This window comes from Camelus bactrianus, chromosome 7 (assembly GCF_048773025.1).
Source record: "Camelus bactrianus isolate YW-2024 breed Bactrian camel chromosome 7, ASM4877302v1, whole genome shotgun sequence".
NCBI classification, from domain to species: Eukaryota; Metazoa; Chordata; class Mammalia; order Artiodactyla; family Camelidae; genus Camelus; species Camelus bactrianus.
The window spans coordinates 17,901,202-17,914,215 of record NC_133545.1 but is presented as its reverse complement, the minus strand read 5'-3'; the positions used below and the strand labels follow the sequence as shown (position 1 = coordinate 17,914,215).

The following is a 13,014-nucleotide window of genomic DNA, read 5'->3' as shown; positions in this document are numbered from 1 at the left end:
GACGTGCAGTTGCATTTGTATCAGTAGCTAGCATGAGTGGAGCAGAGGGATCCTCACCTGAATCTGTGCAAAAACCTGCAGGATGGGTGTAACTTGAGGTAAGGCGCACGGTCAGTCACTCGGAAGATGCATATCTCAATTACATGGGCCACTTTTGAGATTAAAGCCTTTCGCTTGCTGAAAACTCCCTTACTCGTTTAATTATCAAAGATTTGTCACACACCTACTATGTACCAGGCACTGTTCTAAGTACTGGGGTTAGAGCAGTGAACAGATGGGGCTCCTGCTCTCACAGATTCTGTGTGAAACAAGTGTGAGGGGGCAGTGCTGTGGCCACACTATTCCCCCTGAACTCCTGTGCTTAAACATCTCTGAAAGCAAATGAGATTACAGAGCATGTGACTGCTGACCTTCATTCAACGTACTAGGATTCAAAGACTGTATGACTTTCTGACCTAGGCAAGCAAATCTTACTGCTTCCTCACCAAATAACAGCCAGTCCTATAAACTCTTTCTGAAGGGTCACAGAAAACTCGAGGTTCTGAATAACGGAAAACGTTGATACATCTTTCTTTCGCTTGTTCCTCCAGCTCTAGATCCTGGCAAATACTTGTGGGTTAAAGACCCACAGTGGTAATTAAATGTTTATCAAATTTGGTTACCCTCCTACTTCATTTTATGAAAGAGAAGGGAATTCCTATGGGGGCCCTGGATCCTCATTGGCATTCTGCTGAGTCACATGCCCAATTCTTCACATGAGGATGTACGACTCTTGGGTTAATGGGTGAGATTCTGTGTCCTTTGGTGGGAGGGCCCTGATGAAACCCCACTACCCATCGCTCCCCCTTCTGGGGAGCCTGCGATAATGTAAGCTTGAATTGGGAATGTGAATGCAAACACGAAACTGAGATATCATGGGTATAACTTTCTCAAAGACTCAGAGAGACCAGAGATTACGAGGAGAGTTAAGAATCAGAGGAACTTTAGGATCCCTAGGCCTCTTTCTCATCTGCCCATTTTTTTGGGACACAGAGCAAAGGCAGGCAATTCCAGGATGGCTGCAGATCCTCAGAAGCCCACAAATTAGGAACTCTCAGTGAAACTCTACGGCTTCTTGGCCTCTACAGTCTAAGATACAAATCAGGAAGGACTCAAAAACATGTAAGTACTGGCATTATGCAGGGCACAGAAAATATCAGATGGTGTGCTGGGATAAGTTAATGAGTGTATCTTGGAAAAAAGATTCTACAGTCTGACTATAATGCTGAAACACGGCAGGCAGCATCCTTACCTTGGAAGCTCTGAATGTATATAAACTCCGAGAAGGCGTACAGTAAAGAAATATGTTCTGCTTAGTTAAGTCTAACATATCTCAAAATTATTTGGCCATGGAACCCATCCCACTTCCTACCTAGCACATTAATATTAAAAAGTTTTCTAGTCCCTATTATGTGCCAGGCATTCTCATGGTCATCAAAGGGAAACAGTTCAGGTCTTCATGGAGCTTACATATTGATCATTTATTTTCAAGGACAGCTATTTAGGGAACCAGTTCATTGGGTCTTTATCTGAGCATTTAACCTGATGGATCTCTCCAAGCCACTACATTCTCCTCTAAATCCCATGATCTTCAGAACTTTAAGGGACAAAAGTAGCACCTACTCCTCATAAAAAATTTCTGCTCTGGAAAATAATCACCTGGCATAGCCTCCACTGATCTACTGTGGCAATTAAAAGCCCTGTACCAGATGACAACAAGTGTCTGTGCTGTTTGTGTCTCTATGTACAGTACCTGGCTCACTGGAGTTTAACAAATGCGTGTCTGAATGAATGGTGAATGCCAAGGACTCCCTCTAGCCGCCCAAAATTCTGGTAAGAATGACCAGGGTCAAACTCCTATCTTAGTCTGCATGGCTAAACTGGATTCAGATTCCCTTCATTAAATGCTGACCTTACTGTGCCAACCTGCTTTATACACCAAGTTCAGATATGGGCACTTCTTATTTGATGATGTTATGAGCTAATATTATTTGCAAATGTTTCAATGACCAAATACATCTTTCTTAATGAAGCTAATGTGTTGAAACGCAATCCCTTATGGAGGCACAGCTGGCTCATGATCTGAACATAAAACTGCGATTCAAGAGCATTTTCTAACACCAGCCCTGCAATTTCCTTAAAAAAAAATTAATATTCATGTACTTCAATTTTTTAGTCAGTAAAATAGGGAAATAAGCATTGGCTGGTCTGCCTAAATGGAGTACATTCGAAATTTATAAATAAACAAGATATCAAGAAGCAAAACAATCACTAATTACAAAATTGGATGCAAAGAAAATTCAAGAGATTTAGCTCATTTTCAATCACATATACAGGAAATACACAGGAAACACAATGACTTCTTGGCTACAGTATTCTTATCAATAGCAAGAAAAGATCCCAAGGAAAGGAAAGAGGGTACTGTTTTTCAAATAAAACAGCCTATTGAGCCTCCCCAGACGAAATGAACAGAATCTTTAAAAATGGAACTAATTTTCCCTGGATTTCATAATGCTTTATTTCTTACCTTATCTTTACACATTGAAGTGGCAAATCATTTTTAAAACCATCATAGTAAACAGGATCTATTTTACTGTCTTTCACAAGGTAAAGGAAATGTGAAGAGTTGAGAAAGTATGCAACCCATATTGTTGGCATCTTAGCACTTAAGATCATTACATGCACTCACAAAAAGGCAATATGGGCTTTAAAGCTGAACTCTATACTATCTCTTTCTCAGAGCCCTGCGGCTATCGCTGCAAAGCACAGTGGTCCATTCTAAGCTCTGAATAGAGAAAAGGAAGAGATCATTAAATTATAATTTCCATGCACAATTGGTACAAGTATTTCCTACCAACAGGATTAATATGAAAGCAAGATCCCAGAATAAAGCTGCTCAGCAGAGAGGATGGCAGTTCAGTGTCTTGTAAATTTGATTTCACTGAAAGCCCTGACACATCATAACAGTGAAATCCTATTTACTGTAGCAAGCAGGATGGATAATGCTATTTAATACCTGGTATACTCTCTGCCATCAGCTCATAGCTGTGGACTCCATGTTCTCATCTTACCTTAAGGTTAATGCTTCTTGACAGCCTACATGGTAAATAGAGCCCCAAATTAAGTGCTGATCCCATGATTTGCAAATCTTTCCCCTAAAGTTAAGCATAGAAAAACTGGCGCCATTTAAAGGGATAATTTTAACGGAATGCACATTTTTAACAGCTCATTCCAGAAAAAAAAAATGTTTCATATCCCTAAAGTCAGATTAAAAAAGCATTTCAAGGTTACCCAAACCACATTTCCCATTAGAAAATTCAGAGAGGTTAACAGAAAAGCCAGAGCGTTTGGAGGACTTGTTGAATAATGAATTAAGGATAAGATCCCCAGATTCACTACACAGTATCGATTTTTCTTTGCCCCTAGAGAACAAATAGAAAAAAGTCCACCCAGCTTGCTACCTCTGGACTATCTGCAATAATGAACTTTCTTTAGGTAGGCAGGTAAAAATGCAAAAGAGTTCAGTCTTTGAACCAAAGTTATAAATAACTTTCAATTACATTAACAAAAGATATGTGATCCTGGGCCTAATTAATTGTCTACCTAACAATTAACATCTAAGTGCATTTTAAGTGAACTACCTTTACTTAATGATTTAAAAAAAATTCAGAGCAACTCAAGGTACATGCTGAAAACCACTTTAACTGAAACCTTTGTCATTTGTTAACGGCATTACAATTAAAAGCAACACTGGCTTCTATTGTCTTCAACAGTTAAACTCCTGGACCACAGAAGCTTATCTGCTCCTGAAACTCTTGGTAACTACAGAAACCACAGAGAAACGGCCTTGATTTCAAAATGAATGAGGAAGCCAGTACAAAATTTCCACACGTCAAAGGAATAATCTCTCTCTCGGTTGATAAATGCAAACTAGCACAACCTACCAAGGCAGAGCTACCACAAAGTTATGCTTTTAACTACTGTTGTTTAATTTGTTATAACACAGTGCACAGCCAAAACACATACGTAACTTAGTGTATATGAGCTACCCACATCATCTAGAATCATTGACAACTGTTCAGAAAGCACCTGAGGGGGAAAATACCAAAAGGTTCTTTTACCCCATAAATTGAGTTTATCTCCTCCCTCTCCCCAAAAAGGATTGTTTGTGTTCAGGATCTCAGATGTCAGTGGTCAACTGTGATTCTACCCTGTTTTAATTAATCCCTTGAAATGGCTGACCCAGCTTCACTCAGTGAGATATTTTTACAACAGACTTCATCCAGTCCTAAAAATGCAAAATAATTTCTTCACGTAAGGAGCACACTGGGCTAGCAATAATCTGTTCTTTTGTCATTTCTCTTTATTATCATTGTTGGCATTATTTTCTGTCTGCACAGAGGAACACAGAAACGAAGGTACTAATTGACAAAGAAGAAGTCAAGTAATCAAAAAAGCCAATTAATCATACAGATGAGCCTGATACTTTATGATGTAATAGAAGATATGCCACCCACTATAAGTAAAGGCTTTTAAAAACTACTCATTTGTTGTAACCATGACCTTAGAATTTAATTAGCAACTCTCTCCACAGGTGACGAACTAGTAAAGTACTTTTCTTCTTAATGACAATCTATTTTTCACCATTCCCTTTGCACTGCTCTCTTTTGCCCAGCTTGTACAATTCCCTCTCCTTCTTAATTGTATGGGGTTGACTGCAGTGTGTATGCGAGTAGCTGCTGAAATCCGGAGGAGTCTGTAAAGTAAAAGCAATACATACCCCCATACCCTGTTGATCTGAACACTGTAACAGCATCCAACTAAGCTCTCTAATCTCCCTCAGCTCCGCAAGCCACCAGGGCTTTTATGGCTCTCTTCACGCTGTGCCAAACCCCACCATTCTGAGGAATGCCAAGAGCAAAGTGGATTTAGCAGAGCAAATCAATTCAAGTTCATAATTGAGAAGTTAGACAGCAAGACACATTAATCATCACGTCTCTAAGAACTCACGTCTCTAAGATATCCTGGGGGCTGAGGGGTCCTTCATTCTAGAAGACCCTGGGAGAATCTTGACTCTGCTCTGTTATAATACGGTCTTGGTCTTGCCTTCCCTTCCAGAGGGCCAACAAGACTACAGGAAAACACACATTTCCTGAAGAACATCCAGGCGATGCATGTTCCAAGAGCAGGCAACCCAGACTAGCGAAATAACCATTGAAATAGTTGATAAAATGGTCACAGAAAGTTTGTTTTCTTTCTAGAGATAAAATGAGATGACCTTCCTACAACAACACTATGAACATATGAATGAATGCCCCAAAACTATTTCTAAACTGCTTGAATGACTATGAATTTCTTACTTCAAAGTAAAAGCAGCACAACGAGATATTAAAATAACTCTTGGGAGTTTGTGGCTGCAGTTGCTAAGTAATATGACCTTGTTTATTCCCTTTTCATCAAATTTTCCTAGGAAGAAAATTACACATTTTGAATGCTTAACATTTTCAGTTTATGAGGCAGCACTGATCAAGTTTTAACATCAGGATCTAAAAAGTTGTATTAGAAGCCAGAAAGAGTTAACTTACTAACCAAAGAACTATCAAAAAAACCAGCAGGATTTAACCTTTTCAGTGTAGAACTGACAAACATTAAAGCTGATACTGGACAACACCTAAACGCTCAGGTGTGGGACCTGGCTCAAGCCCTCTCAGGCAAGTTTCTTGAAGCTTTAGGACCTTCATCTAAACAGGGTCGACAGCCTCATACGGTTGTTTATGAGAATAAAATGACATAATCCATGCAAAGTGCCCAGCACAATGTAAACACTCAAAAAATGTTACTGTTAGCTACTAGGATGAGGAAGATGCTATAAATATCCAGATATTCAAAGTTAAACTTGACTTTCTCAAGGATAGATTTAATGTATTAATTTAAATGACTAATGAAGAAGATACAAAACATCTGTGCATACTTAAAAACTGTATACTAATTGCTTGGACATAACTTTCCAGCATAAGCTTAGTAAATGTATGATTCATTCATTGAACGCCTATTACATGAGTTGTGGAACAAAAGAAATAAGAAAACGACCTTTGTCCTCAAGAAGCTTACAAGATTAACACAGATAACTAACTATAGTTACCATAAATGTGGCATATTAAGAGAGGTATACAAAACATTCTGGAGAATTCCCTGAGGGACGTGGCAAAGGTTTTTTAAAAACTTTAAGAACCTCTTCTTTGAAAGCTGCCCTGGGCTTCCTTTCAACAAATCACCAATCGGGAAGTAACACTCTCAAGTCTCTTACATCAACAACCAGGAACTGATACTCAGGCCTCTTTCAGTTAGGGCATACCTACATGGAATGCCTCTCAGACTCGGAAAATATAAAAGTTCACCTCACATCCATGTCAATGTTGTTTGATAAAGCTGACAACATTTACAATAAAATAAGGAATTGAAAAACTTTCAAATGGCTTTGACCTTCTTTCTCAGTAAAGAGGTGCTGCTTTTGCATGCTGGTTCTAAGAAAGGTTAAATTGGTGTCCAGTTAAATTATACTTATTAGTCCTCCCAAGTTAGTGAAAGGAGAAAATTTTCTCAGACTCTTGTGAACTATCCAATATAAATTCCTGGGAGAAGAAAGCTTGATTCATACAAGGGAATGTTTATTCTCTAACTGACGTTTACTGAAATAGAGCCAAGAGGCAAACCAAGTAGTTATCACAGAACTCAATGTGCTTCAAATGTTAGTAGAATTGGGTTCATATTCTCAAATAACCATGAATTTCTCACTTCAAAGTAAACGATGCACAACTAGATATTAAAATAACTCAGGGGTATCATGCTGTATTTGCATCATGAAATTTGCATCAAGTCAATGAAAATGAGTAGTTTGAGTAATAAGATTATGAGTCATCAAAAAGTGACAATGTCTACAATTGCTGTACTTGCTAATTTAGTTGATGGGCAGGTGGCCCAGCGATCTTAGAAATCATCCTTGGAATGACTCTGTAAAAGATTTGATGTCCCCTCTCTCTATTAATGATATACCACCTGGTATCTAATTTATGATTTCATCAATTCATTTGGTTAAAATAAAAAGAGAGGGCTGTCCCCAGATCCACTTTTAAACTTGGATTTTAAATAGGAAACTGGATTTCATAGTAAGATGATTCTGATAAGTTCTAATATCACAATCATTTTTTTCTTACATTACACACTACTGGATTCAGCATTTTATATCTTTTAACAGAAAGTGTGTAGAATTTCTCATAGAAATGGTTGGACATTGTACTTTTCAGTGTCATCACAAGAAAATCCCTCTTTACAATCTTGTATTTAGTCTAGAAAATGCTTCACTGTTGGAGACCTAAGAGTCTCTCAAATACTCTTAGATGAAATCCAGTTGAACAAAATTCACCTTAGGTACCTCAGGAATGGCAGTAATTAGCAAAAATAGGATTGTTATAGAAATAGGTAGAAGACACCAGGAAGTTGAATAATACTAATTTTATGATTATTAGTATCTTGCACACAATGGGAAGTAAATATTCTTTACTATAAGCAACAGCTTATATTAAGCTCTTTCCAGTTTTCAAGGGGCTTTTAAATATATCATCTTATCTGGTCCCTCCAATAACTCACAAAGGCAAGCAAGGAAGGGTACTATCCTCACTTTATAGGTGAACTGTCAGATAACTAGATGAAAAGCCAAGCCTTCTGACTCGTAGTCCAGCACTCTTTCCAGCACATTACTACATACAGAGGCATTAAGTATTAACTTAGAATGGTGTGATTATTCCAGCTCCACATTCTTCTAAGCTCATTAGCGCCTCTCAGCTTTCAGTTAAAATTCCTAAATAACTACTTTCCAGCCTCATCTTCAAAAAGGAAACAAAACGTACGTGATGAGAAGACACTAATCACACTGATTTGACACCAGCACACCATATCCACCTGATCTTCCTCTACTTGTTCTAATCTGAGGCCAGAAACAAGAGTTAGCTACTGAGCACACCAGTTTATCTGCCAAGAACAAATAATCTCAGTGGCTCAAATCAATCGCTGAATTATCGCCATCAAATTGGCAGATTTATGAGAAATGGTTGGATATTTATCAGTGCCTTTTCTTGTACCTCACAGTAACTGACAAAGATTTCAAAGGGTACTTAGCAAAGTAATACTTGGAGTCAAAGAAAATTATCATTGGGTGGGGAAAAATATTATTGGGGGCTGGGTAAATCACCTCACTTCACTCATGCATTTTATTCAGCTAACATTTACGAATTATTTCAGGAACAGTGCTCTGGACAGATAGAAGTAAGAGAGGAGTTACCACTGGCTGAGTGGTTACCTTGTATTCAACATCATTATAGGTGACTTATGAGAATTATCTCATTTAACAAGTTACTGACATAGGTACTAATATACTCTCATTTCATAGCTGAGGAAACCAAAAGATTACATAAGATGCTCCAAGATACTAAGCAGGTAAAAGCCAGTTCAAGGATTTAAATACAAGTATTCTGATGTCAGAGCCTGTGTACTAAGCCAGGCTTCTGAAAACTCTAACTCGTGGGTCAAGGCCAGCCTGCCACCTGTTTCGGTGCAGCTCTAAGAACAGTGTTACATATTTAAATGGGGGGGGGGGGGGGATCAAAAGAAGAGTATTTCAAAACATGTAAAAATTACATGAAATCCTAACTTCAATGTCCATAAACTGGAAGAGCCACACTTGTCCACAGCTCTGGCTGCTTTCACATTACAGTGGCAGAGCTGAGTAGTTGCAACAGAAACCATACATGGCCTGCAAAGCCTGCAATATTTACTAACTGGCCCTTTACCAAAATCTTTACTGACCTCTTCTCTAAGCATTTCCACTTTATGCTTATTTAACATCTCTACTTGGATGTTTTAAGTAGTATCCCAAATTTACCATATCCAAAATCAATATCATGATTTCTTCCAATACCCACATCCAGATCCATATTTTAATAATCTTCCACTACAGAAAATCCATCCTTCTGGCTATAAAAGCCATAGACCTAGAATATCTTTCATTTTTTCTTTCACTCATGTTCAAAACCATCAGCAAATCTGGTCAGCTCTGCCAAACACATTTCACTGCCTCCACCTCTAGCACCTTGGCCCAAGCCATCACCATCCTTTTTCTGAAGTACTGCTATTACCCCTTATTTAGTCTCTCTTCCTTCAGTTCTTGTCCAAGACAGCAGCCAGAATACTCCTCTGCTCACAAACCCTCTAGCCTCTCCAGACATGCCAAGCACACCCCTGCTTCCAGGCCTGGTGCTGGCTTGCTTCCCCACTGCTGCAGACTTCTTCCCAAATGCCATCCTATTAGACAGGCCCTCCCTCTCCACCTGACCCCACACCTGCACTCCTAGGCCCTGGGACTCCTTTTCTCCTGCTTTATTGTTTGTCATATTATCACAATCTGCCACTCAATATATTGACTGGGTTTCAATTGAATTTAAGCTCCACGAGGGTAGATTTTCTTCATTAGTACATCTCTGGCATTACCACATCTTGATATATATTAGGTAGATATCTGAATGAACAAGAAAACGGTCCTGACTTTCAAGAAGCACTAAGTTCAGGTGAAGACATTTAACATGTAAATATCTGTACTGAATGGGGCTTAATAGTGTATTTCTTATTTTACCTACTTTCTTATTAAACATCCTATTCTAAACCAATCAAATTTAGGGGGGGTCTCACTCAAAGGGAAAACAAAGCTAGCTTGTAACCTCATGGTCTATGTATGAAATTACTCTAGACAACAGATAAACTTCATTGAACAGTGCCCTGACTGGGTGCTCAAACCTCCATTCTTAAACGCACTGCCTCCTTTAGTTTCAGCCTTAATTTCCTTCTTTGCGTCTCTGTCAAACTCTAGGGCCATGCAGATTGGAGGTACTGCCTCCAGTCCTCCTCCTAACTCTTCTTCTAAACCCTACTATTCAGCTCCTGTCCACCAGTTTTAAGAGTCATTCATTTCTTAGCCATAAGTGCAGTGAAACAGCTTTCACAAAGACAATTTATACTTTAAAACACTACTGTTTTCTAAGAACGTGTTTCAGTTTAATGTTTTCGAGAGTTAAGAGTAGCACTCCACTAATTGAACTGATGACAACGCAGTTTCTAAACATGTAAGGAAAATTTTTTTTGGGGGGAGGGGAGGTTGGAGCCAGGAGGGGACAGTTCCTGAGTGGTAAAATGCATGAATGAATCAGTTAACACAACCATACACCAAACTACCAAAGTAGAAATGACATTATCTTCAAGAATGAACTACCTGCTTGGCTTCTTCATTTCCTGCCCACTTTTTAACTAGGAAAAGCAGTTACAGTGATAATGTATTGATTTTTAAATAAGTACATGGGAAAGCTGCAGATGTGGTAAAAGAGAATTACTGACAAGAAAGAGTCGTACCCTTTCCTCCAGTCTAGCCAGCTGCTCTTTGTAGAATGCATCCTGCTTCTTTATCACCCGATCTTTCTCTTCCAGCTGCTTAGCCTAAAAAAAGAAATGAAGAATATACTATATCAAGAAAAAGCAGCAACAGCAAAGCAAAAGTCAAGTATAAATTACATTAGAAATGAGTATACAAAGCTGAAGATTTTTGCAAACTATTAGGTCTCTGCCATAGAAAAACACTAATAAGATGATGATTGCTGTATTTAAATGTAAAGAATAAGTCTGCATTGTATTTTTTTTTTCAAACTATAACAGCTGTGTCCTACTTTGTTCAAATGTATTTGGAAATGTCAGAAGTTTTATTCAACTTCTCTTTTGAAGAGTAATTTCAAGGATTAATATTCTGCACAATAAAACCTCGATTTTATTCCAGGCATAAGACACATAGTTATTAACCTTGTTTCTTGAACAACAACAAAAAGATGCCTATATAACATTTTATATATAAACCTTACGTTTGAGAACCCTTAAATTACCTGGTGAAATCTGCATATAAAGACATGTATTGTTCTACCTTGTCTTTCATGAAATATTATTGTCTTTGGAGAAAGGGGCAAAAACTATTATAGTTGTTTATCTGAATAATTTAAAATAATATAATAATAAAAATAAAAGTAATTTTTAAGCTCTTAGTTATTCCACCTCTAATTTACAAGATCTTTTTTTCACAAAATTAAAACTGAAGTGATAAAATATTGATTCTTGAAGAAATTATAAAGATGGTTACTTATGGATTTTTTTCAAGATAAATTTTAAAAATGCATTTCTTAAACTGCTGTTTCTATCTTTATTATGTTTAAGTGAACTTTATCTCTGAGAGAACAGACCTCCCTACATCACTGCATGTCAGAAAAGTTTTTAACATGTATTTTGTTCAGTGAATGCTGAAGACATGCCTGACCAAGAATTTTAAGAAATAAACAAAGTATATATTTTGGCATTCCTGTTCATACACCAGTCACCTGGCTCAATCTGTGTAGGGTGACTGTCCACTATCTGCTTAGTTTAGGTGAACACATTTGCATATTTGTAGCTCATTGTTTTGCTACTTACTTTGACTTCAATATCCTGCAGCATGTTAAAAACAAAGAAAGAGTTACTTAAGGTTTTTTTTCCCACTAATGTCAAGAGAAATCTGATGGATAATATCTATCTAAAATGCAAACCAAAGAAGGTAATGGGGGAAAAAATAAGAGGATGTGCTTAACTTGGGACATACTTAAATGTCATTGTGCTATTACAATTTGAATAGAAGATTTCAATGAAACGATCATGTTGCTTGAAAGTATATGAATAAATGAAACCAAAATATCGAGATCAGATATAGATACACATATATGCAAGTACATAATCTATGGTTCCTTGGTACAACACAGTAAAGACCACACTAGTCTCTCAGGAATGTAAAAGAAAAAGTAAATGTTGAAAGAATTGCTGATAAAGCTAACTGTGAATAAAATATGCATGACTATATGACCTAAAGAGAAAAGACCTTTCTAAATTCAACATATACCCTCAAAATATAAACAAAGGAAATGCAAAAGAATGGACCTACGAGAACCTCCACTAAATAAAAAAAATTAAACAAAATGATTAAGCAAATGACAAAAAAATACCAACCCCCAACTGTGAGATTACAGTTACTAACATATAGATCACTTAAAAATTAAGCCCTCCACCCAAACCCACCCCCAAAGAGAGCCAAGAGAAAAACACATAAATGACATAGACTGGCAATTCATATAAAAATACAAATAATAAACATTTTTAAAAATACCCAATCCCACAAGAAATCAAAAAATTAAAATTAAAATAATGAAATTCTGTAATTTATCAAACTGATTAAAAACATAAAATAATGTTGCCAAGGATACAGGGAAACAGGCTCTTCAAGACATTGCTGGTCAGAATGTAAGCTGGCACAACTATTTTTAAATCAATTTGACAAAATGTAAGTTAAGTTTTAAAAATGTACATATGCACTGAGATCTAAACACTACTTTCAGGACTTAAGTAATTATGGCAATATGCAAAGATATTCATAATACAGTTATTTAGAATTGCAAAGAAACAAAAACAAAAGCCAATGTAATGGTTAAATTTAAATACACTCAAAATACACTAAGTAAAAAAAGAAAAAGACTATAAACAGAAAGGACAGTATGATCTCTTTTTTGTAAGAAAGAAGGAAAAAAAAAGACCAGAAGGATATTCAACAAAATTGTCAACAGAGGTTATGGCACAGTGGTAGGCTTAAGGGTAATTTTTAATTATGTTTGTTTCTTTATAGTTTCCAAATTAAAGTGTAGTCGAGTGACAAAGGAGGGCGTTCTCTGAGGTGAGGGAACTATTCTGCTTCTTGAGTATCATGGTGGTTACATAATTGCATGGATCTGTCAAAATTCATAGGACTGTATATCACAAAGGATGAATTTAACTACATTAAATATAAATGATTCCAAATAAAGCACATTA

General features: G+C 37.1%; 1 protein-coding gene across 6 annotated transcripts in view; it reads right to left on the bottom strand.

The window, feature by feature from the left end:
• CHCHD3 (coiled-coil-helix-coiled-coil-helix domain containing 3) overlaps positions 1-13,014 on the bottom strand; it is a 257,733-nt gene that overhangs the window by 80,682 nt on the left and 164,037 nt on the right. For 5 of the 6 annotated variants that reach the window (XR_012508084.1, XM_074367049.1, XM_074367048.1 and 2 more), the window contains one exon: positions 10,480-10,578. Coding sequence is in view for 5 of the 6 variants with exons in the window: in XM_074367049.1 (XP_074223150.1) it covers positions 10,480-10,578 (99 nt within the window). In the remaining variant the exon portion in view is untranslated. The remainder of the gene's footprint in view (positions 1-10,479; positions 10,579-13,014) is intronic. The other variant, XM_074367047.1, reaches the window with a different exon arrangement.